This window comes from Ictalurus furcatus, chromosome 17 (genome assembly GCF_023375685.1).
Source record: "Ictalurus furcatus strain D&B chromosome 17, Billie_1.0, whole genome shotgun sequence".
Lineage (NCBI taxonomy): Eukaryota > Metazoa > Chordata > Actinopteri > Siluriformes > Ictaluridae > Ictalurus > Ictalurus furcatus.
In genome coordinates this window covers 25,439,299-25,466,845 of record NC_071271.1, presented here as the reverse complement: position 1 = coordinate 25,466,845, position 27,547 = coordinate 25,439,299, and the positions used below count along the sequence as shown (strand labels likewise).

Genomic DNA, 27,547 nt, shown 5'->3' with positions numbered 1-27,547 from the left:
TTGATTTAATTGAACAGGGTTTGATTGAACAACAATAATCAGGTCTGGTTGAGTCTAGTCCAGCCGAACCACATTATGAATGCAGTTTCATAGATTTGGGGAATTAGTAACTATGTGGGCAAATACATTTTCACACAGGCCCAGCTGGTATTGGATAACTTTTTTTGTTTCAGTAAATAACATTATCATTTAAATAACTGTATGTTCTGTTTACTCAGGTTGACTTTGTTTTATCTTAGATTTTGTTTTAATTTCTGAAACAATTTAGTATGAGATCTACACAAAAAACAGAAATACTTTTTCACAGCACTCTATCTATCTATCTATCTATTTATCAATCTGTCTGTCTGTCTATCAAGACAAAGTGTCAGTTCTTTAATTAGCAGTCTATTTGTCTGTCTGTTTGTCTGATAATCTATCTATCTATCTTGACATGAGCCTATTATTATTATTATTATTATTATTATTATTATTATTATTATTATTATTATTGTGTATTAATTAAAAGTTGTAATTATTTAGTTATAGTTAAAATCCTAATTGTCTTGACATATGTTATTTTGAATTCAGTTTAAAATTATGCCAGTAACACCAATGTGTTTCTTATAAGAAATGATTCATTTCCTATTCATTTCCAACCCAGAAAAGCCCTTTTAACACAGTGTGACTGGGTTAAGCTCTCTGGGTGGGAAGTTCAGGAATAAAAATCCATAATGATGAATATTCCTATGAATCCTATGAATATTCATTCATTCTTCTTCAGTAAGAGCTTTATCCTGGTCAAGGGTTCAGTGGATCCAAGGTGGGAGACTACACCCTATATCTGATACCAATCCAGTTTCTTGGCACCATACACACAGATAAGAGGAAAGGTAGTGTAGCCATTCCACCTACCTTCATGCATTTGGGAGATGGGAGAAAACTAGAAAACCTGGAGGAAAGCCAGGTGGACAAAGGGAGTACATTTGAAATGCACAGAGGTAGTAAGCTGGCTCAGGATCGACCCAAGGACCCTGGACCTGCACCACCCTCCCTGCTGAAAAATAAAAACAATAGAAACCCTTCATGTGATTGCTTTAATGGTTATAATGGGAATTGTATTGGTTTTAATGGAAACTGGTCTTTAATGGTCATTTATTGCCTTCCTACCGATTGGTGGCATGTTATGTCTAGTGGATACCATCAATCATATTCATAATGGTTTTAATGGCTAGCTGATGGTTTGTAATGGTATTTGTAGTGGAAACCATTAGAATCTCTGTGATGGTTTATATTGTTGTTGTTTTTTTCAGCAGGGATACCTCCGTCCAATGAATATGATACAATATCAGTATATTTGGATTATGTTCATAAAATGAATCTGTGCTATGATCACAGGAATGTGGATAATAATAATAATAATAATAATAATAATAATAATAATAATAATAATAATAATAATAACATCCAACAACTATGTACTAACAGTGCATTAAATCTGCTGTGTGCATTAACCTGCAAAAATCTAAAGCCCTTAAAATACTTGTTTTGTCCTTGTAGGCAAACCCTTAATGATTATATCCTAAACCTTACAACAGAATGTTTCTGTAGGTCTAAGTAGACTTATCCCTTATCCAAATGACCCATGGGAAGACCTGTAACACAACAAGCACTCATATATACAAAATACAGCAACAACAACAACAATAAAAGTATTTCAGCAGTTACTGTAACCGTGAGTAAAATGGAAAGGGAAAATGTCCACCAGAGGGCGCGACTGAGACGTGTGTTTTTATTATTAATTTATTTTTTTCTAACAGGAAGCGCGTGTGCAGAATCTCCCTGGTGTTGAATCCTGACTCTGATACCGGAGTGAAGGCAGTTTACCGGGGATCTCACGGGGTGAACTAACTCTCTGTAATGATGGTTCATTTCGGATACAAAGCAGCAGCATTCATCTTTTACTCACTCGGTAAGTGTATTCCAGTCATGTCAAGCTTTTATACAGTTGCACGCGCTACTTTTATCTGTCAGCTACTGCCTTTTGCTTTTCTACATTCTGCACTTTCCAGCAAAGAAACGCACAGGAAGTGGAGAATAACTGCACCGCGGGCCAGATGACAAACTGTTACCGATCACAACACGGGCAACTTGTTACAATGTTGCAAAGAGCTTCATACAGGAAGTGGGATACATTGTTACTGTATCCAGTCGGATGGTTTGGGTTTGATGTGCACGAGCAGCCTGTACTTGAGTAATAACTGCGAGCTGTAAAGTGTAAATCTGACACTTTACTGCCAAATTATTGCTTCATGTAGTTTCTTGCTTTTTTATTTTAAACTTCGTCTAGTTTGTAAAACGCAGCTTTCTTCGTTGCATTAACGGCAAAAAATGTATATATTTATTTATATAATTTATTTTGACAGCTTTTGTTGAGTGTAAAAATGTCATTGGGATTGTTTATCAAAACAACAACACACTCCCCAGAGTGGAATGAATTCCCACAGTCTCCAATCCCAGTGTTTATTTAAACCCTCTGAATGTTGAACCCCTGAGGGTTCATTCTAGTCAACATTTTTTTCACCTAAATCCTGTGCTTGTGCAATTGTTTTTGGCTTACTACATAGTATGCAACCACATGATTCAGGTGTTCTGATGTACTATTTAGTGTAGTATGCAGCTAAATAATGAACAATGCAGTGTTCGGTGAAGTCTTAGTGTTGATTAACACCGCAGTGTTTAAAATGAACATCATCCTTAGACACATTTCAGTGTTAATTCGTTTCCTGTAATGTGTCGAATTACTGTACTGTTGTCATTTAAACACGTGTGTTAAAGAGTTAATTGAACACACCCTTTTCCATTTTAGCCCCATACCACCATCCTAAATATTACACCAGGACACATAAATCCTCTGATCGTGTACTAGTGTACTGTTCATATTTAGTACACATCCGCAGGATTAAAGTGTTCTGACAACCTGCTGAAAAAAAAAACCAACAACAGTAGAAACCTTCACAGAAATTCTAATGGTTTCCACTACAAGTACCATTACAAACCATCAACCATTACCATTATTGGTTATCCTTAATGGTGTCCACTAGACATAACGTACCACCAATAGAAGGCAACAAATTATCAGTAGAGGACCCACAGGGACCATTAAAGTTTCCATTAAAATTAATATTATAACCATTAAATCCATTATAAATCCAATGAGGGTTTCTATTGATTTTTTTTCCCCCAGCAGGGATACTATTTAGTAATGCTGTTTTAAAGTGATATCTCCTGTTTTTATGTTTTAAGGAACACTGTGATTATAGGAATTCATTTAAATTGGAGGAATTTCTCATTTTGCTAAGCAACTATAATTATATTGTAACACTCTGGAAAAGCTGTCAAAATGAATTCCGACAGTGTTTATGTATAGACTGTGGGTGTTAATCATCACAGAGTGAATTGAACACTGCATTTTTCCCCCCTTTAGAACCATGCTAAATAGTATCCCTGCATCAGAACACCTAAATCCTATTGTTGCATACTAGTTTGGCATACTACATAGTATGCCTAATATCCAACGATAGAATTTGTGTTCTGATGCATTATTTAGTGTGGTATTGTGTGTCTATAGTGTGGTATTGTGTGACTATAGTGTGGTATTGTGTGACTATAGTGTGTGACTATAGTGTGGTATTGTGTGACTATAGTGTGGTATTGTGTGTCTATAGTGTGGTATTGTGTGTCTATAGTGTGGTATTGTGTGTCTATAGTATGGTATTGTGTGACTATAGTGTGGTATTGTGTGTCTATAGTGTGGTATTGTGTGTCTATAGTATGGTATTGTGTGACTATAGTATGGTATTGTGTGACTATAGTGTGGTATTGTGTGTCTATAGTGTGGTATTGTGTGACTATAGTGTGTGACTATAGTGTGGTATTGTGTGACTATAGTGTGGTATTGTGTGACTATAGTATGGTATTGTGTGACTATAGTATGGTATTGTGTGTCTATAGTATGGTATTGTGTGACTATAGTATGGTATTGTGTGACTATAGTGTGTGACTATAGTGTGGTATTGTGTGTCTATAGTGTGGTATTGTGTGTCTATAGTGTGGTATTGTGTGTCTATAGTGTGGTATTGTGTGACTATAGTATGGTATTGTGTGACTATAGTGTGTGACTATAGTGTGGTATTGTGTGTCTATAGTGTGGTATTGTGTGTCTATAGTGTGGTATTGTGTGTCTATAGTATGGTATTGTGTGACTATAGTGTGGTATTGTGTGTCTATAGTGTGGTATTGTGTGTCTATAGTATGGTATTGTGTGTCTATAGTATGGTATTGTGTGACTATAGTATGGTATTGTGTGACTATAGTGTGGTATTGTGTGTCTATAGTGTGGTATTGTGTGACTATAGTATGGTATTGTGTGACTATAGTGTGTGACTATAGTGTGGTATTGTGTGTCTATAGTGTGGTATTGTGTGTCTATAGTGTGGTATTGTGTGACTATAGTATGGTATTGTGTGACTATAGTGTGGTATTGTGTGTCTATAGTATGGTATTGTGTGACTATAGTATGGTATTGTGTGACTATAGTGTGGTATTGTGTGTCTATAGTGTGGTATTGTGTGACTATAGTGTGTGACTATAGTGTGGTATTGTGTGACTATAGTGTGGTATTGTGTGACTATAGTATGGTATTGTGTGACTATAGTGTGGTATTGTGTGACTATAGTATGGTATTGTGTGACTATAGTATGGTATTGTGTGACTATAGTATGGTATTGTGTGACTATAGTGTGTGACTATAGTATGGTATTGTGTGACTATAGTGTGGTATTGTGTGACTATAGTATGGTATTGTGTGACTATAGTATGGTATTGTGTGACTATAGTGTGGTATTGTGTGACTATAGTATGGTATTGTGTGACTATAGTGTGTGACTATAGTGTGGTATTGTGTGTCTATAGTGTGGTATTGTGTGACTATAGTGTGGTATTGTGTGACTATAGTGTGGTATTGTGTGTCTATAGTGTGGTATTGTGTGTCTATAGTGTGGTATTGTGTGTCTATAGTATGGTATTGTGTGACTATAGTATGGTATTGTGTGACTATAGTGTGGTATTGTGTGTCTACAGTGTGGTATTGTGTGACTATAGTGTGGTATTGTGTGACTATAGTATGGTATTGTGTGACTATAGTATGGTATTGTGGGACTATAGTGTGTGACTATAGTATGGTATTGTGTGACTATAGTGTGTGACTATAGTGTGGTATTGTGTGTCTATAGTGTGGTATTGTGTGACTATAGTATGGTATTGTGTGACTATAGTGTGTGACTATAGTGTGGTATTGTGTGTCTATAGTGTGGTATTGTGTGAATATAGTGTGGTATTGTGTGAATATAGTGTGGTATTGTGTGACTATAGTGTGGTATTGTGTGACTATAGTGTGTGACTATAGTGTGGTATTGTGCGTGTATAGTGTGGTATTGTGTGTCTATGGTATGGTATTGTGTGTCTATGGTATGGTATTGTGTGACTATAGTGTGTGACTATAGTGTGGTATTGTGTGTCTATAGTGTGGTATTGTGTGTCTATGGTATGGTATTGTGTGTCTAGTGTGTGACTATAGTGTGGTATTGTGCGTGTATAGTGTGGTATTGTGTGTCTATGGTATGGTATTGTGTGTCTATGGTATGGTATTGTGTGTCTATGGTATGGTATTGTGTGACTATAGTGTGTGACTATAGTGTGGTATTGTGTGTCTATAGTGTGGTATTGTGTGACTATAGTATGGTATTGTGTGACTATAGTATGGTATTGTGTGACTATAGTGTGGTATTGTGTGTCTATAGTATGGTATTGTGTGACTATAGTATGGTATTGTGTGACTATAGTGTGTGACTATAGTGTGGTATTGTGTGACTATAGTGTGGTATTGTGTGTCTATAGTGTGGTATTGTGTGTCTATAGTATGGTATTGTGTGACTATAGTGTGTGACTATAGTGTGGTATTGTGTGTCTATAGTATGGTATTGTGTGACTATAGTATGGTATTGTGTGACTATAGTGTGGTATTGTGTGTCTATAGTATGGTATTGTGTGACTATAGTATGGTATTGTGTGACTATAGTGTGTGTCTATAGTATGGTATTGTGTGTCTATAGTGTGGTATTGTGTGAATATAGTGTGGTATTGTGTGACTATAGTGTGGTATTGTGTGACTATAGTATGGTATTGTGTGACTATAGTGTGTGACTATAGTGTGGTATTGTGCGTGTATAGTGTGGTATTGTGTGTCTATGGTATGGTATTGTGTGTCTATGGTATGGTATTGTGTGTCTATGGTATGGTATTGTGTGTCTATAGTATGGTATTGTGTGACTGTAGTGTGTGACTATAGTGTGGTATTGTGTGTCTATAGTGTGGTATTGTGTGACTATAGTATGGTATTGTGTGACTATAGTATGGTATTGTGTGACTATAGTGTGTGACTATAGTGTGGTATTGTGTGTCTATAGTGTGGTATTGTGTGACTATAGTATGGTATTGTGTGACTATAGTGTGGTATTGTGTGTCTATAGTATGGTATTGTGTGACTATAGTATGGTATTGTGTGACTATAGTGTGTGACTATAGTGTGGTATTGTGTGTCTATAGTGTGGTATTGTGTGACTATAGTATGGTATTGTGTGACTATAGTATGGTATTGTGTGAATATAGTGTGGTATTGTGTGTCTATAGTGTGGTATTGTGTGACTATAGTATGGTATTGTGTGACTATAGTATGGTATTGTGTGACTATAGTGTGGTATTGTGTGACTATAGTATGGTATTGTGTGACTATAGTGTGGTATTGTGTGTCTATAGTATGGTATTGTGTGACTATAGTATGGTATTGTGTGACTATAATGTGGTATTGTGTGACTATAGTATGGTATTGTGTGACTATAGTATGGTATTGTGTGACTATAGTGTGTGACTATAGTGTGGTATTGTGTGACTATAGTGTGGTATTGTGTGTCTATAGTATGGTATTGTGTGACTATAGTGTGTGACTATAGTGTGGTATTGTGTGTCTATAGTATGGTATTGTGTGACTATAGTATGGTATTGTGTGACTATAGTGTGTGACTATAGTGTGGTATTGTGTGTCTATAGTATGGTATTGTGTGACTATAGTATGGTATTGTGTGACTATAGTGTGTGTCTATAGTATGGTATTGTGTGACTATAGTGTGTGACTATAGTGTGGTATTGTGTGTCTATAGTATGGTATTGTGTGACTATAGTATGGTATTGTGTGACTATAGTGTGTGTCTATAGTATGGTATTGTGTGACTATAGTGTGTGTCTATAGTATGGTATTGTGTGACTATAGTATGGTATTGTGTGACTATAGTGTGTGTCTATAGTATGGTATTGTGTATCTATAAAGAAAAAATGTAGTATTCAGTGAATGCTGCTCAACACCCACCATATCCATATAACCGCTGTAACTTGGCTCACTAGGAATCTGATGTTTTGCTAAGCATCAGCACTATTTAATACTCTAAACAATCTAATCTCTAATTACAATACAGTCTTCATTTAAACACACACGGTGTAAATCAGCACAAGAATTCATTGAATGCTGATTTTTTTCCCCCTTTTTATCTACATACTGCAATACTAGTTTGTAAGACACCGAAACACTGTGGTTGTGTACAATCTTGTCATACTATTTAGTGTGCTAGTATGCACTTTTCTTCGGTTAGTAAACTCTCGCTTTGTTTGTGTCTAAATCAGAACTGGCCAAAACATATCCAACTCCAGGGTTTCCAGATTGGATTGACTGTTTCCAGCCCATTCACGGTTTTAAAAGCGTTCCAGTTACTTGTAACCCAGTCCAAAACATGACTCTGCCAAATGGTGGGCTGTGTTTTTGGTCCCACGCTATTTTCCAACCAAATGGGACTAAAATAGTCCATATTGCAGCAAAAACCATACAAACATCCACTGTGCTGAATTTACTACATCTAATTTATGGCATTGCAGCAAAATCACTAAGCAGTAGAAGGAAGCAGTTTTCCTGAGAACGCGTACTCGGTTATTTCAATATACTGTGAAGATAAAGAACAAGCTGCATTATTTGTTGCTGAATATGGCACAAGGTGCACGACGAACGCTGCATAAGAACTGTTTTTTTTGTTTTGTTTTGTTTTATGTAGTTCTCAAAGGATTTTACCCTACTCATCTTTGCTTTGGAATCAGGACTCCATCTGGTTGCATTGGAGATCCAAGTGTGGGTGGTGTGTGAAGGAAAGCCGTGCTGAAGCTGTGACATTCTGTATTCTGGTGTTTTTCAATTTTCCTTCTTCAGCAGGTTGGCATTTCTCAGGTCTCTGTTTGCAACAACGCCCGAGTTTGTACAAGTTGAAGTGAGGGACATCATGTTCTGATTTATAAGGAACAGGAATCAAGTGCAGTGTGATCAAAGTGTTATCTCTTCATCGCAAAGCAATTAATGCTTACGAGGTTTTTTTTTTTTTTAAACGCCTAAGCCCTACATAACCGTGATCAAAATCCGAACATGCCCTAATTACAGTAAAAGTGTTTTATAGCTGTAATCAAAGCTAAAAATGGCTTAAGTGCTATCCACCACTATATTATATTCATCATGTCTACAGGATTAATCCTGCTGTGTGGGGAGGACCGGGAGACGGGGAGAGGTTCGGTTTCATCACCTCACACTCTCAGACAAAAAAAGGGTACTAAATTGTAGCTTTCCTTTTCTCCTTCACACTCTAAAATTATATTACTTACTATAATGTCCACGTTTCCAGGTGGAAGATATTAAAGGTACGAAAAATGTACCTTTTAGGGTACCGCAGTGACAGAGAGAGGTATTAGAGAGTACACAGCTTTGCTACTGGAGTTCCTCGGGGGTCAGTTCTTGCTTCTTCTATCCCATCCCATAACATAACATAACATCTGTCATCTGTCAGTGATTGAGAAAGTACACGTGAAATAAAATACTGGGTGTATTAAACGTGAATGAGGTGGATTACTTTCTCTGTCACTGATTTTTAAAGTGCCTTTGGAGAAGCTAGACATAAACTGACTAAGCAAACAATGCCCAATCAAAGTGGAAATTACACACCGAAACCTAAGTTTAGTGTGATTTGAGTGAAATCGCTGGCTGATGGCAAGCTTTTCATTTTTACCGTACTTGCTATTCAAAAGAAACGTGTTATGATTACAGAATTGAAGCTTTCTTATTGGGGGAGGAGGGACGGGCGTGAGCGATCAGAAATGTTGCCCAGCTGTCTGTCAGTGAGTGTGTTCCTGTGTGTATGTATATTCGTGTTATGCCTATGATGAGACCCAGTTTTAAAAGGCTCAAATCTATTTTTTTTTTTCATCAGAAGAGTAACACTTACTTGTAATTGACGTAATTGATGTGTATTTTTTTTTTTTTTTTTTTTTTAGCCCTACCTTTCAATATCGTGGCCAGCCGTCATTGGATATGTCACTTAGGACCGCCGAGCCACCCCGAGGCCCCGTTAGTGCTGGGCGATTTTCACTACCAATTTAGTTCATGCGAATGAATGTTTTAACACGATTTTCAAAATGTTCTAATTGAGATTGTACTTGTTTAAATACTGTATATGTTCGTTCTCAAACAGTGAAGTGTATAGTCAGTGTTTTAGATTTAACAAACAAATATGTCTGTATGTTGATTATAAAGCTAATACTTGTATGTACAGAAGAACGGATTTAAAAGTGAGAAGTTTTACTTTGTTTATTTCTGACGCCGTGCGCAACCCTGCTGATTTACTCCATAAACGGGGACGGAACTCGGCTTTGAGGAGTTGACTTCTTAGGTGCGATGCCATTTCATGTCGTGAAGGACATGGTGTCCATTTACTCTGTCGAGAAGGAACTGTTCACTAAGTTGGGCAAAAATATGAACTGCACCATGTATAGCAAATAGTGAAAATAATTGTTGTTGTTTTTTTGTTGTTTTTTTAAAATATCCTTTCTTTAAATAATCTTTATTTCAATGAACCATTGTTTGCACCATTTGCAAGTGATGGTGCCGTCACTATTTTTGCACATCTACATTTTCCAAAGTCTAATTCTAATAAATAGAAAACTTTGCAAAATTACACAATATATTTAGAATTATGGAAGAAAACACAAGAATCGTTCATAATTTTTTTTTTTGCAATATCGCCCAGCCCTTGGCCTGAATGGAGGATATTAATATGCCGGCTGTGACCATGCACCAAGGTTTTCCCATGAATTCCTATTGTGGTCTGTAACCTGAGAGGTTGTGGGATGTTGCTTAGGGCCCTCAAAGGTTCAAGAACCAGCCCTGTTTCAGGAGTATATGTAGTGTCTCAAGCTGCTTTGTATCACTGTGCTTTTTGAATGTTTATATGTTAATATACATGAGGGCTAAATGATTAAATATAACTGTAACAATGGCTTAACCACATTTCTAAAAATGACTTAACCCCTAACGACAATCAAACGCTGCTTACACCCGGACTACGATAAATGCTGGCAGACTGATGGTTCATGAAAAGAGATGTGTTAATTGCTGATAATGGTAGCCCATTTTCGCCATCATCATCATCATCACATGCATTAAAAGACCAGTTTTTGTTTCCTCACCATTTGCTCACACTTATCCCCAAAGGGCATTTGCCGAGTCTGTTTGAGCTTTGTTTTGCCAAGAAATCTCAACACCTTTATCTTATTATTTATGACAGGCAGAATATTTTTTAAACGACAAACGCCTTGGCTGTACAATGCATAATCGCAGACTGCCGCGGATAGTTCATTTTTTATTTTGGCCTGTTAAGGTAGACACAAGTGGGACCAAATTTATAAAGTAGGTTTAAAAAGCAGTGCTTTATGTATGCTGGCGTTTCACTAAATATCTTGCTTTGTATTGCTTGAGCACAGATTCCTGTGTAATGGAGAGCAAAAGTAACAGGTAATTGGCATTTCCTGTTTGGAAAGAGCTCCCGAAGCATGTCCTGGAGCAATTTTGCACTGATATTGATATGTCAAGCTTTTCGCTCATTTAACAGGTGAATAATTGATGGGCTGAATGAAGAGTACAGCAGAGAGTGCAGTAAACCAGGGGTGGCATGAAATCACATTGGTTTCAGGAATGCAGTTCTGGATTGCTTATTAGTTTGGATTTGACTCAGGACTTGGGGGATTTAGCCTGAGACAGCCTAGGCATTTGATGAGTGAAGAAAACTTCAAGTTTGAGAGCAGCTGAAGAATTTAGGTTAAATCTTACTTTTATGTTTATAAGTTTATATATCTGGGAGAAGCTTATACCCCAAGTGACATGGAAGTGAGACAGGAAAAAAAATAACAGTGCTGTTAAAGTGGCTGACAGTGATGGAAGACTTTTACAGTACCAGTTGACCAGAAATAGTATATATAGAGCCAGTGAGAATTTTATGGTACGTATGGAGACCTTCTCAGAGGGTCTCTTGTTCATGTATGGTTGCTTTCGGTACATGGAAGCAACCCTTGAAGGGGTATTCAACAAAATTCCTTGCTTACAAATGTCTAGATAAGCAGCTAATGTGACTGAATGTCTTCATGTTTCCCTTTTCATGTTTAACCATTAGGGAATAGTTCATGCCTATAAACAAAGCGGTTAGGTTTTGTTTTGCACTGGCAAAATGCATATTTATCGGTCTATTCGTTTTTAAGTGGCTTGTTAAAAAAAAGATTAAACCAAAATATTTAATCACTTCAGTAATTAGACCAGAAAGGGTAAGTGAAATGGAAAAACAAAAAACAAAACACAACCCCAATTTAGAAAAGTTGGGACAGTATGTAAAATGCTAATAAAAACAAAGAGGAGTGATTTGTAAATGCACTTTGACTTGTATTTAAAGAAAAACGTAGACGAGGTGTTGGATGTTTTATCTAATCAACTGCGTAGTTTTTTGAAGATAAATGTTTATCTTGAAATTGATGCATGCAACACGTTCCAAAAAAGTTGGGACAGGGGCAATTTATGATCGATAGCGTTGTGAGAAGTTGAAATAAGAAGGTGATGTGAAACAGGTGAGGCGATCGTGTAATTATAGTATATAAGGAGCCTCCAAAAAAGGCCTAGTCCTTCAAGAGCAAGGACGGGTCGAAGCTCGGCGATCTGCCAACAGATGCGTCAGCGAATATTCCAACACTTTGAGAACAACGTTCCCCAAAGACAAATCGGGAGGATTTTGGGCATTTCACCTTCTACAGTGCACAATATAATTATGAGATTAAAGGAATCCGGTCAAATCTCGGTGCGTAAAGGACGAGACCGAAAACCACTTCTGAATGCGCGTGATCTCCGATCCCTCAGACGTCACCGTCTTAAAAACCGTCATGAGTCTGTAATGGAGATCCTGACATTAGCTCGGGAATACTTTGGTAAACCTTTGTCAAAAACACCATTCGCCACTGCATCCACAGATGCAAGTTAAGGCCTTACTATGCAAAGCAGAAGCCATACATCAGCACTGTCCTGAAGCTCCGCCCACTTCTCTGAGCTCGGTCTCATCTGAGATGGACAGCAGCACAGTGGAATCCTGTTTTGTGCTCTGATGAGTCGACATTTCAAATAGTTTTTGGAAAATTCCACTTGTTAAACTTAACCAACTGATGTCTTCAGCGCCCAAACGCTTAATAAGTGTTATTAAAAGAAAAGCTGATGTTACACAGCGGTAAACAGTCGACTGTCCCAACTTTTTTTGGAGAGTGTTGCAGTCATCAGATTTGAAATGAGTGTATATTTTCAAAAATAAATTCAATTCATAAAGTAAAACATCAAATAATGTGTTAATGATGTGGTTTCAATATAGTACAGGGTGAAATGAATTTCCTTTTTTTGTGTTGTTTTTTTTTGTTTTTTTTTTTTTTTTTTTTTTTTGCATTTTCCATACTGTCCTAAATTTTTCAGAATTGGAGTTGTAAAAAAATTCTGTGTTTGTCGTTTGTGGGTTTTCCTTCTGTGTTTGCAATCACGAATCATGATATACCTAGTCCTTCCACAGAATGACAATCATAATCAGATGAGTTTAAAAGGCATATATCATCAGTTTAATGTCTGTCAATATGTAGAATAGTTTTTAAATCTTACTGGAGATCTGACAGTTCTTCCACTTCTTGTGCGAATTGTTGATACCTCATTGACACACGAAAACGTTGTTTGTTCAAGATCATGCATACAAATCTTTCTCAAATGATTGAGTCTATTTCATCTAAAGATCTGACCCTTTGGTGACTGTACATTATACGACCGTGGTTCCTCTCTCTTACATAGTACTGTTGCTGGTTTCCATCCTTCTCAAGTTTGCATGTGTACAGTCTCACCTGCTACTAGCCCTGGCAAACTTCTAGATCTGACATCATAGTACTTCTTCTGACGAGCTTGTAGATCTAGCTGTATACTGTGCTCCTGCACAAGAGGTCTTTGTCACAACATCTTAGTGGAACATGGTATAATACTGCAAAGAATACAATGGTTTTCGAAAAATATTTTCAAGTGGCTTATGATCAGACTGCACTGTCACTATCATACACATACTGATGAATGACAGCGAAAACAATGGTCAGCAGCTCCTTTTCAATTTGTGCATAATTTTTCTCCGTGTTTGTAAGTGCCCGTGAACAAGGGATGCCCTTCTTGCATGAGCACAGCTCCTAATCTATCCACTGATGCATCAGCTTGAATTACCAACTGTTTGGCAGGATCCATAATACTTCAGGACTGGTGCTTGAGTTAAGGCTACCTTAAGACGTTCTAAAGCCTTATCATTCTTAGGGCTCCACTGCCAGTCAGCTTCATCTTTCAACAAATACCTTAATGGAGCAGTTAATGTTGCTTCATTTTGGATATACTGCGATAGATACCTGATCATTCCCAGAAATCTCTGAAGTGCCTTCTTATTCTCCGGTGGTGGCATTTTAACAATTGCTTGAACTCGGTCTCCATCAGGTTTTGCCCCGTCCGAGGTGATGGTACGTCCCATGTACTCGATAGTGTGAACTTTGTATTGCAACTTGTCCATATTGAACTTAACATTCGATTTTTTTTTGCTCTCTGCATGACTTGACGTAAAACCTCATCCTGCTCTTGCTCTGATGATGCAACAATGATCATGTCATCAGCAATGATATGCACTCCCTCAATATCTCCAAAAACTTACTATTCTTTTGTTGGAAAAGTTCAAAACTGGTTGATTTAATGCCAAATGGAAACCTCAAGAAGAGATACCTTTCCCATGGTGTATTGAATGTGCACGGCATGGATGACGGTTCATCCAATTTTACTTGCCAGTGCCCATCCTTTTCATCTAGGATAGTAACGATCGATTCACCAGCCAATTTGCTTCTCACATCATCAGGTGTAGGAATGGTGAAATATTGTCTTTTTATAGTCTTGTTCACTTCTCTTGGGTCCAAACACACATATTTTTTTTTGTCTGTAATCACCAGGCTGTTTACCAAATCAGTTGGATCTTGCACTGGAGTTATGACTTCAGCTCTCAGTAGCTCATGTACAGTAGATTTTAATCTGTCCATTATGGCTAGAGGAATTTTCCTGCATCCATGTACTATTGGGGTTATGTTTGGATCGACGTGTAGGTGGTGAACACCAGGAGACACACGAAGCCCTTTAAAACCAGATGAATATTCTTGAGTCATTCCATCTCTTGTCATTGGTCCTTTTACTCCAATTGCCTCTATTCTCTTCGTCAACTAAACAGGCTTCACAGGCTCCTCGGCCTAAAATCTGAGTACTGGATTGAGAGGAAATAAAGAATAGCAGTAAAGATTTAGCGTCAGGCGTTTCACACATAACCGATATGGTACTTTCCGGTTTTATTCTGTTTCCTCCAAAAGCCACGAGCACAGTATTTGTAGATTTCATTGGATATACAGCATCTTTTCATACATATCCATCGGCAACAAATTTGCTTCAAAACCGGCGTCCAGTTTAAACTCGACATCCATTCCATTCAAATGACCTTTAACATACCATGCATTATCATTTTTTTTTTTTATTCTACTGTTGTATCTGAGTTTATATGCAGGATTGTGCCAATATGGAGCATGTCGACGTCAATATCATTCTCAATGTTGTTAACGCTTGTGTTTTTCTCAAGCCTTTTGTCACACACATCTTCACAAAATGATTGTTCTTTCCACATTGATGACGGTCTACCCCATATACTGGATACTGTCTTAATTCATGCAGCTGCCCACATCTCCTACATTTATTTACAGGTTGGCTCTTATTTTTCTCTTTACTTTTGTAATTCATCATCATGCTTTTTTTTTTCTTTTTCCCCAGAGCAAATTTTTGACTTTCTGTTCACTTGAATTGCTGCTTCTGAATCCATGTGTCCTGTCTGCATTGCCATGATCTGATTTTTTCCTGCTTCGGATGCTCTACAGATGTCTGATGCTTTCTCTAATGTCATCCCCGTTTCTCCGAACAGTCTTTCTTTCATTCGAGTGTCATTCTATTAGACTAAACGCCAGTTTGTCTCTTATCATATCATTTTCACATTGGCCAAACTCACAGTCTTTGGACTTCTGAGGTAGCCCTGTAACAAACTTATCCACTGCTAGTCAGTCTGCCGTCTTATGCAACCAAAACGGATGTCCTTCAAACACAACATTTTACTGTGGGCTGCAGTGCTGTTTGAAAGCTGGCAAAATCTCTCGCATAGTACGATTTCGTCCATCGTGAGAGTGTTCTAAACTTCAAGTGCCTCTTTGCCTCTTGTGTGAAGCAAAATCGCTATTTTAACATTCTCATCTTTTTTTCTTCAGCCCCAGTTGCCATCGTATACAATAAATATCTTTGTTCGCACCTCCACCAATTCTCTGCCACATTGCCTGAGAGCATTAGAGGCGATGGTGGCTAAAATTGTTCCATTTAGTCCATTCATCCTTTTCCAAACACAGCTTACTTCATTGATGTGCCGTTCACTCGGTTGGATCAGGGACCCTTCATTCAGCTCCTGTTTACGTTCTCATTGTACCGCCGAGCCACCGCTTCTGACCCCATGTTGTGATGGTCATTTATGTGGACTTCTTTCTGTGTTTGCGGGCTACTGAAATTGCTGCAGACAGACTCACAGCCACACAATGCTTCATGCTTATTGTGTGTGTCTTTATTCTCAAACCACACCTCTTACACATTACATTATATTACACTCCATGTGCTGCCTTCAGGTAAATTATCTACATATGTGATGATGCGTGTGATATCTTCAGCAGATATGGATACATAAATATATCTCAGCAGAATTGCACGGAAAGGTTTAATACAGTCTTTAATCTTGACTATGTTATCTTCCTGCAGAAAGAATACTGGGTAAGGGGCCAGTTTAACAAACACAGCAGTTTAACTGCCTGAAAATGTCTAAAACTATGCTATCTTCATTGGAAAAAAGAAAAAAAATGGCTTGCGGTAATGCAAATGTTATTTTTCTTGATGTAGATGTATCTTTTATAAACATAAAAATATACAGTACTGTGCAAAAGTTTTAGGCACATGCAAAGAAATGCTGTAGAGCAAAGATGCTGTCGAAATAATGAAATCAAATGTTCCTACATTTAAAAAAAATTAAAAAAAATACCGTAAAGAGCAGTAAACAGTAGTAACTGAAACTAAATCAATATTAGTTGTGACAAAAAAATAAAAAGAGTAGACTCCGGTACAACTTGTGTGGTTTTATAAGGAAATTAACTGGTAAGTGTTGTTGAGCATCTTGCAGAACCAGCCACAGTTCTTCTGGAGACTTTGACTGTCGCACTTGCTTTTTTTTTTGCAGCAGAACCCAGCAGCCTTCATTGTGTTTTTTGTCTGAAAAGTGGTCTCTTACGTAATACGCTGCTTTCCTTCATGACATACAAACATACAAACATTTTCCTGTAACATTTAATTTTGTGCTAGAAAACGAATGTTTGGGAATCTAAAATGTTTGGGGGTTTTTTTTGTTGTTTTTTTTACTGACTTAAAAAAATAAAAATCTATAGCAATCTATATTTGTATTAAAAACAATAGGGTACCTAAAACTTTTGCACAGTACTGTGTGTGTATACGTTTTTTCATCCAGGGCAAATAAGGAACGAGACTAAGTATGCGCATGCACAGTCAGGATTGTGCTACAGACCTAATTATTTATAATTGTGTTTTAATTCATTTAAATTGACTGAGCAAGTAAAATTTAATAATATACAATCTACTAAATGCCAAATTCATTTTTTTTCAGTGTAACTGTGATATCCTGTGCTATAGAGAAATGGATTTAGGTATAAGTTTGTAATCAGATACTGGCTGTCTATGATGTTCATGTGCTGATGTCAGAATGAAATCCATCCATCCATCCATCTTCTATACCGCTTTATCCTTTTCAGGGTCACGGGGAAACCTGGAGTCTATCCCAGGGAGCATCGGGGACAAGGCGGGGTACACCCTGGACAGGGTGCCAATCCATCGCAGGGCACAATCACACACACACTCACACACACATTCATACACTACGGACACTTTGGACACGCCAATCAGCCAGAATGAAATCTTTAAATGTAATTTTGGCCCTTTTCATTTTTAGCGTGTAAGAAGATTTTAAAATGTTTTTAAAAACTTTACTTGTGGTTGAGATACATGTAAAAGAGAAAGATATATAATTTCAGGAATGTCTGCAGTTTTCAGAACTGTTCTCCGATCAGCCATGACCTAAAAACCACTGACGGGTGAATTGATTAACATTGATTATCTCATTACAATGGCAATTGTCAAAGGTCGGGATATATTAGGCAGCAAGTGAGCAGTCAGTTCTCAAAGTTGCTATGATGGAAATAGGAAAAAAAGCACAAGGGTAAAGATCTGAGCGACTTGACAAGGGCCAGATTGTGATGGCTAGACAACTGGGTAAGAGAATCTCCAAAACGGCAGGTCTTGTGGGGTGTTACCGGTATGCAGTGGTTAGTACCTACTAAAAGTGGTCCAAGGAAGGAGAACTGGTGGACCAGCGTCAGGGTCACGGGCGCCCAAGGGACACTGATTCACGTGGGGAGCAAAGGCTAGCCTGTCTGATCCGATCCCACAGAAGAGCTACTGTAGCACAAATTGCTGAAAAGGGTAATGAGGCTATGAAAGGAGTCAGAACACACAGTGCATCACTGCTTTCTGGGTATGGAGCTGTGTAGCTGCAGACCGGTCAGAGCGTCCCTGCTGACCCCTGTCCACCGCTGAAAGTGCATACAATGGGCATCAGAATCTGGACCATGGAGCAATGGAAGAAGGTGGAGCTCTTTCTGAGTGGTCCTTGTCTCTTCGACTACTCTTCTGACTATTCTAAATCTCGCGAGGAGCTCCTGCGCATGGCCGGTTGATGACGGAGTGATGTTGCTTCCACTTGTAGATAACGGCCACAGTGGTGCTTACTGCAGGATTCAGAAGTTTTGAAATACGTCTGTATCCGATTCCATCGATATGTTTCGCAACAATAAGGTTGTGAAGGTCTTGGGAGAGCTCTTTGCTTTTATCCATCATGAGTTGTTTCTTGTGTGATGTCTTGGTAATGAAAAGCCTTTTTATAGATCATCAATTTACTAACCGAGCTGCTATTAGTTTGCACACATAGGGGGTATAATTACTTACAGATTTCAGCTGCTTCCTTGCCTTACCTTGCCTTGAAGAACTGCTTTTTCTTAGCCTGTTCAATACTTTTTCCCCGTTTCATTCCACTTTATTACACACAACTTTATTTATGGACTTTAATGTTGTGAATTATTTATATATATATATATATATATATATATATATATATATATATATATATATATATATATATATACAGATTTCTTGAGTTAATACTGATCTCTGGTGAAAATGTCATGTGAATAACGTCATTGGAAATATATTTACTGAAAAAAGGTTGACGCATTCAGTACTTATTCCCCCCCCCCCCCCGGCTGTATGTTTTTCGCACCATTCTGTGTAAACTCTAGAGATTGTTGTGTGTAAAAATTGGAGCAATTTCTGAAATATTCAAACCAGCCCATCTGGCACCAACAACCATGCCACGGTTAAAGTCAGAGATCACGTTTCTCCATTTTGATGTTTGATGTGAACATTAACTGAAGATCTGCATGATTTTCTGCATTATGCTGCTGCCACATGATTGGCTGATTAGATAACTGCATAAATAATTTTATTCCAGGGCTTTGAAGATACACGAGCAAATTGTGTTTGTTGTATGGGGGGAAAAAAAGCTAATTGTGTTAACGTAACTCAATTCATTCATGTGGATCCAGTGTCCAAATTATGTATTATGTATTATGTACATTCAGTGACTGTTTTTTTTCAGTTACCATTCACCCCTGGTAAAATAACTGATAAACTACAAGACTACAAATTGATCAGTATTTATATCGGTGTTTTCAGCGCCTGAGAAACGAGAAAGTGAGTTGTGTGCATCTGTTCACTCGTTGCTCAAGCCCAAGTCCATTATAAACCGTCTGATGCGGTTGAAAGAGGGTTCAGAATGCCACCCCATATCACTGACCACATCAAATATGCATTCTGCATGCAGTGCATGTCTTCACTAAAGCAGTATATTCCACTGTGCGGGTTAATATTGGAGTTCGGGTTCCGATTAAAATTCAAACCTTGTGTAAGTTAATCTAATAGTTAGAATAGGTGTTAAAATCATGCTAATGAACAAACTTTTTCTGATTATTCACAGTGGTTATGAATTTGTCTAATAATCTGGCAGTCTGTGCAGATATTTGATCATTTTACTTACTAAACCAGTGTAATAAATCACAGAACTTATTTCTCCTCTCTCCGTTCTCTCTCTCTCTCTCTCTCTCTCTCTCTCTCTCTCTCTCTCTCTCTCCGTATACTTTTGTATGCAGAGGTATTTTTATTGGCTGTCTTACAGACAGAGATCTTCTACTGACATTATAATGTTCAGCACAGACAGGATTTAATGTTGTGACTGTTAAAGTGGACAGATGAAGCTTAACGGCTCACGTCCAGCCAGATGCCGAGTACGCATGGGTTTCACTTAATAGAGACAAGATTGAAAGCAAAAAGATGATGAGACAAAGCGGGAAGTGAAAGCATCGGCACTGTATGTCTGGCAGAGGATCACCAGTGAAGATACTGAGTATCAGGTGATGATGATGATGATGATCACTGTTGTCAGGATTTGCAAGCAATTACTTTTGTGTTCCTGAAATCTGACCCTAAATTTAACGCTAACTCTAACCCCGCTCGTTTTACATATTCTATAAGCTTACACGCTAACTACGAGTCACGTGAAGCCAGCCAGCTGAATATCTTTTCAAACTGCTTCTCATGCTGCATAGCACACTCGGAGGAAAAGCTGTCTGACCTCTTCCATTTCTCCCCTTGATTGGTTAGATCGCTGTGATTGATAGAGGAGAACGAGTATACCATTCCTCCCACACGGAGAGCATGGCCAGTTTTGCTCTCTTGTACTCCCGGTCATGAACGGCTATGGCACCGTCAGGATTTCTTACTCGCCATTTCCAGACTATAGGGCAAATGTTTCTGCTACACCACCGGCCAATTTTCACACCTGAAATCAGTACACAAGCTCATATTATTTTAATATCTGAACGCTTTATATTCCAGTCTGGTTGAGTGATTCTGACTTTGATCAGTTGTGCATTAGACATTGTGTGGTGGAGCACTAAAGGCATACTGTTCTTACACTAATGGATTTGCATAACTAGTCCCTGCACTCACTCCGTGAATGGTTTCTACCCACACACTGACGCTAATTAGGCGTCGGTGTATCAAAGTTCACTTGTAAGTGCTCTTTAGTAGAGAGATGAAAATCAACATAAAAACCACAGCTCTGATGACGGTAATGTGACTGGACTGATAAAGTGCCATGTATTAGTCTCGAATTATTAGTCTATTGTACCCAAAACCCTCGAAGTCCAAGTTTCGGCTGATGATGATTATGTTAGCGAATTTCCTCTAATCGTCACTGTACTATTTGTTTGACCTTTTGAGGAAACTATTTGGAAAGCTAGCACCATTAACCACCAAGAGAACCATTTTTCACTCAGAGTGCAGGTCCACTTCCCATTAAATTGAGAACCACTTTAAATTCCAAAAACAAAGGCTGTTTACTACAAAGGGGGGAAAAAGCACGAATGAACACAGCATTTTAATTTCAACATGCACTATGTTGCTGGAGCAACCGTTTTGCCGTGAACCACCAACACGGTCATTTCTATGATGGTCTATATGGCAGCAGCTCACCTAAAAACACAGATTTACCTGGTCAAAAAGTATATATTTATGCTTTAGCCCTAACCCAATATTTGGAATAGGTTGTAAACAGTTAACTCTGTGTATTTCTGTTGGCTGAACATGGCGAGCATTTCTTAGAAGAGATACATAAATGTGAACTGTATTGTATGTTATATACAGCACAGGTAAACAGGAAATTGTTTTGATTTGAGCTACAATGGCATCGTGATATGCAAAGGAAATTAGAACAGCTGTCTTTCTTATCAATCAACTTCCTGTTCTTTCACGATGAATGTCCGCGACATCAGCGTGGTCACCGGAAGCACAAGGGTGGTGATAAAACTGTGAGCACATTTTTATCACATTTTAATGAATGAACTGAGTTCTGTTAGCTTGATAGCTTGATAATAAGCTGGTTGAATAAAACTGTGACTTTTTTTATCTCAGCTGTCACGTATGCTACCTCGGCTGATATTAAGGTCCCAGGAACTGAATTGGTTGAAATCTGACCAATAATTCACCGATAATATTTCTGTAAATGTGAGAGAACCTTTATACATTGTGAGACCAGTGAGTACAGTAGACTCGTCCAGTCTTATTTATATAGTGCTTTTAACAATTTTTTGGATATTTTACGGATACTCAACAAAATTTAGAGGAGCTTACAATTTTTTAAAAATTACTAGGGATTTTCGGCAGGTTTGGGCCAAGACGTGTCATGTCACTTCAGCATAACGGTGCGTTCGGTCAAAGCCCTGTTAGATTCACATGCGTCGAATATGAGTACAGCTAAATGGTCTCATTTATCAACAAACATCACTGTGAAAGACCACGCAAAACAATTCCATACTATTGCGATTTCACCAATTCATGTAGCTTTCCACAAAAAAGCAAGCTGCTGCTGCTGCAAAAAAAAAAAAAAACGCAAGTTGATCGCAAATTTGGAAAAAAGCTGCAGCAAAATCAAACATTTTTGGCCGCAACATTCACAAAAAAAAAACTCTGTGGAATCCTTTACGGAATGTCAAGCATAACTTTAACATTTATAGCTTAAAGTTTCTTTGTCCATTGGCTCATCATACTAAGGTTTGGTGGATTGATTGGCCAAGGTTATCTAAATTGTGTAACTCCTCCGAGACACTGACTACGTTTACATGGACGGCAGTAATCTAAATATTGACCTTATTCTGAGTAAGATAATAATGTGATTAAGGTGTTTACATGAGTCGCTTTTAGAATATTCTTTTCATGTACCTGTTTTACATGTTTTAGAACATAATTAGATTAACGGCACACGTTGTTATGTCACCGCGCCCCGACGTCCCTCCAGAATTTCACGTATCGACGTACAGTTGGTCTTCGTTATGGAACCGTATACAGTTTTGGGTGTTTTTATTTTTAATTTTTACGAACGGTTCCAGTGCGGTTAATTATTCGTCATGCTGTACGTGCAAATAGACGACTGCTTGAAGCCGTGGGCTGCGTCCCAAACCGTGTACTTACCTACTGTATAGTAGCCGAGATACATGTATTTCGCCTGCTACAGGCCTATAGTAGGTAAGTATGCGGTTTGGGACGCAGCCGAACTCTCTTGTTCGCCGTAAAACTGCCGTGTGTGATCGTGTCCTGTCGCAAAATGCGGTGAAAACTCTCACACGACGTTCATAATGTGACGTTAATTAATGTGATTAATTCCATTTGTGTTTACTTCGAGTATGACTTTAATCGGATTAAGGTCATTAAAAATGGCTGTTTACATGCTAGTCTCTTAATCAGAGTATCGTCGTAATCGGGTTCATATCGGATTATTGTTGTCCATGTAAACGTACTGAGTGCTAGCAGATAGAAACTTATTAAATGGAGTTTATTTGTGAGCCACAGGAGAATAATGCATGTCCCAGTGTTTGTGGTTAACTCATTTTTAAACCAAAATCCCTGATTGAACCTTATACTAAAGTCCTGACATTGTGATTATTTAAAGGTTAATGTTTTATTAAGCAGACTATCCACATATTTGAACCAGGTCGGAATTTACTTCAGATTAGTTCCAACTGATTGAATCCATTCCGGTTTATATGTGCATGTGATGTTTTTGTTTTCAGCTTGAGCTATGAGGATTAGTAACCAGTCTTTAGGGTGTGTGTATACCTAGCATTTGAGAGTTGACTTTTAATTCGCTTCAGATTAGGGCTGGGCGGTACAGCTAAAAAAATATTATCACGATATAACGTTTCATATCATTCGGTATCGATAATTATCGATACGTTTTAAACAGTGCTCTGCACATGCACACTATAAATCTCTGCAGCTTGTTTCTCCGTACTTGGCCGGGACGCTTTTTTATTTTATTTATTTATTTATTTTTAATTTTACAAAGCCAAAAAACTTCCATACTGGTGAGCTGACGTCCTTTTTTATTCACAGTCTCCTCAGCAGGCACTGAACTCGTTTTCACGTGGTCGTGTGTTCTGATGTCACATGGCGATGATGCAACCGATCCCCACAGATACGCAACTTGTTATTGGCTGTTTGTTTGTCACTTGTCGCACACTCCTTTATCAAGGCATATGATAGGCTGCTTATGATCCAGGGACGGCTCACGCTTGAGGGTTGTTCATGCAACCGAACTTCATGTCTGTTTACATTTTATCGAGTGTTCTACCGAACATTTTTTCTGTCGTTACCGATAAAGGTGTACTAATGATAAATCCCGACACTGCTTATCGCCCAGGCCTACTTCAGATAAGCATGATTTTGCTTATCCTGGAAATGTGAGCACATTCTGTGACATTGAAATCTCTGCTGAATCTCTGAAGAAGGCTGATTTAAGATGACTTCTTAAGATTCTTTGACTCGGGAGAAAAATAAATCTCAGATGCAGGAATATCTCTCTTCTTTAAACATGTCGCTGTCCCGTAGGAACTATAGAGATATTATAGGGATCTCTTTTCCTGAGGTTCTACTTCCTGTAAGAAAACCGCACTTCACTTAAGGAGTAAAGCTGCAGAGTGTAGATTTGCCATGCACACGCTCATGGCCTCATGCTGACAGCAAACGATGGTGACTATGTCTCTTCTCTCCCCCTCCCCCTTTCTCCTGGGAGGGCCGTGAAAAGATTTAAAGTTTGCGACAGATGTTGGATGGACTTGGATGTATTCCTGAAGGATGCCAAGGACATCAAGCCAAACGTTGCATTTTTAATCTGTTCTGACACACTCCGAGAGCATGTAAGAGCCGGGTCTGTTTTCAAAATCTGAGGATTTATCCTCTATTTTGTTCAGACCCATATTTTTAATCGCTGCTTTTTAGCAAGACACATTTTCTAAGCAGAAATGTTATCTTATGGCACAAAAGAACTGGATAATTTATGTATTTCACGGAGCTGATCGTTTCTTGCGTGATGCTGAATGAAGCGCTAATGGTTTTAGAACATAATATGCAGATATGCAGTAATGAGTGCGTGTGCAATACTCGGTGCAATACAGAAGCAATACTACTGATTTGGAGGATTCGTCATGGGTAGTGGCACATTTCCATCATGTCTCCGAGTGACAAGAACTCAGTCAGTGGCCATTAGTTCAATTCCCACGGCGCCCATCTGCTCTCCACTTTCATACACAACATGATGTCCAAAAATGGAAACGCTGCAGCTGAGCCTTTTTACTGTATGTAAAACAGGCAACTTGATTACTTAAAATGAATCATTTTACTCGAACAATTGCACATCAATGAGCCTGGGTGATGACAATACAGTTTTATGTATAGACCTTGCGGCTTCATCAGCTTGTTTCTGAGCTTGTGGATTTATTGTAAAGTTTTGCTGCTGCTTCAAAACAAACAAACAAACAAAAAAACCTACTTCCCTGTTGGTCGTGACATGGAGGTCAGTTTGGTGCTGTGGTGTGAATGCAGAGCAACAACATCAGATCATTGTTTAATTCTTTTCACACATTTTGTAAAAGCCCTTATATAAAAATAATTTAAAAAATGAGTTGCTGTAGAAGATAAGGGCTTTGTTGGATGTTAATAGCTGTTTCTTCACTTCCCTGTGTGTAGCAGTAAAGGATGAGGGATTTTATTCCCCTGACAGAGATGAACCTTGCATCCTGACATGAGACAAGTGGTTGATGAAGTGTATACTGCAAAGTGTAAACATTTAAAATTTCCCAGGGTGATTCAAGCACCTTGGTATAACATGCATTTTCCTGGCAAGACATGATTTCATATGTGTTTATCATCCATCCTTCTATCTATCTTCTATACCACTTATCCTGCAGACTCGCAGGGAACCTGGAGTCTATCCCAGGGAGCATGGGGCACAAGGCGGGGTACATCCTGGACAGGGTGCCAATCCATCGCAGGTCACAATCACACACACACTCACACACCCATTCATACACTACGGACACTTTAGACACGCCAATCAGCCTACCATGCATGTCTTTGGACTGGGGGAGGAAACCGGAGTACCCGGAGGAAACCCCCGCAGCACGGGGAGAACATGCAAACTCCGCATACACAGGGCCACGGTGGGAATCGAACCCCCGAACATGTAGGTGCGAGGCAAATATTCGCCTACTTCTCATTTGTACATTATCATATTATTTTACATAGGGCTGAGTGTTCTGATGGTATAATATCGATATTGTGATAAATGATGTCACAATCTTGTTGATATCTTGATAAATGTTGTATTTTTTTTTCTTTTAAAGAACAGTTTCAAACTCTGGTAGCAGATTTGATAGCATTTTCCAAATCTTTAAAACTGTAAAAAAAAAAAAAAAAAAAAAAAAAAAAAAACACCAATATATTTTTCTAGACATTAAATCAAATTTTCATCAATTTTTAAATGCAACACCACTGTATTGCTGACAGACTGCTATATGTTGTGATGCATATCAAGTATCTTAGTAATGTCTTAAGATATCATCATATGATATTTTTGTCATCTCACCCACCCCCATTCTAAACTGATAATTTTTTTTTTTTTTTTACACCTCTTGCTTTTATGCTAGATCGTAGTAATACTGAACGCAAAAGTATGTAAATGTAAATTAGCCTTTAAAAAAAAAAAAAAAAAAAATTAAATGAAAATGTTTGTCCTTAAATGTGGTAGTCTAGACATTGAAAAACTCCTATACTAAATGCTCTACACAAGAACAATCTGGCAACCTTGTGGCCAATCTACCTCAAGCTCCGGGTTAATATCACGTATACAGGTGTTCCTATTAAAGTGGTTAGTGAGTGTACAGCATGGGTCAAAACCAACAGTTGCAGCCTATAAATAACTCCAGTTCCCTCAGGTATATTATAAGGTACTTGGATTAGAGAACACGTAAATAAAATGACAATAAAATGATTACTGCCCAATTATTCAAATGCTTTGTAAATTTTGATGCATCTCTAATTTTGAGTGTGTTAACCTATGTCCAGCATGAGTTGTAATATAATGAGAGGTTACGTGTATTTCCTAGCCTGCTTTAAATATCACACAGTTCCTTCAAGAGATTCAGCACTGTGCACTTTAGCAAAAGACTGCTCTTTCTGGATATTTTTATTACCCATATGACTAATTAGAGCTTCATTCCGAGTCAGTGTTAAGATTTAATGAGCTCCCATAATTTATTTACATTTACGCATGACCTTTTGGGTACACCTATTTTTAAGCTGGAGCTCACTTCCTTTCCAACGGAGCCCTGGATTTTAATGGGTCATTTTAATTTATTTATTTATTTATTTTAAGGTAGGCCCATTTAATTAATAATAGGCATGCTCTAAACAGCTGTTTCGACGAGTGACCTTTTTTTTTTCTTAGCCACTATTTTGACTGATGTGAACTTAAAATACACTATAGCAGCGGTAACCCACAGCATAAATGAATAAGACCTGGACAGCATAAATAATTCACAGCCATAATTAATGGCCATGTCCGTTTCAGACCGTCTTGTGACCTACTGTACAATTTCAGCCAAGATAGGGGAAACGGGAACAAAAAAAAATGTCAAAGAACGTTTTATATGCGAAATAGAGTTGCTGTTTCAACCTAAGCAGTTGCTGTAATTTAGAGACTTAATTAACACTCAGCTTGGCTTTGATGATGTCAACAAAAGAACCAATAAAAGGTGTGATTTACAGTGTAACACTAATACCGTGCATACTCAGGGAGGTACAGCACGACATGCTGTACTACACCTACCTTAATTATGCTTCCACTTCCAGACATCTGTTTTGTAC

General features: G+C 38.1%; 1 protein-coding gene across 1 annotated transcript in view; it reads left to right on the top strand.

Annotated features, from left to right (window-relative positions):
- The first annotated feature begins 1,507 nt into the window (after window positions 1–1,507).
- The window catches only part of b3glcta (beta 3-glucosyltransferase a), a 140,456-nt gene continuing 114,416 nt past the window's right edge, over window positions 1,508–27,547 (top strand). Inside the window, exon 1 of the mRNA XM_053646294.1 lies at window positions 1,508–1,951. Coding sequence (XP_053502269.1) covers window positions 1,900–1,951 — 52 coding nt within the window. The 5' untranslated portion in view covers window positions 1,508–1,899. The remainder of the gene's footprint in view (window positions 1,952–27,547) is intronic.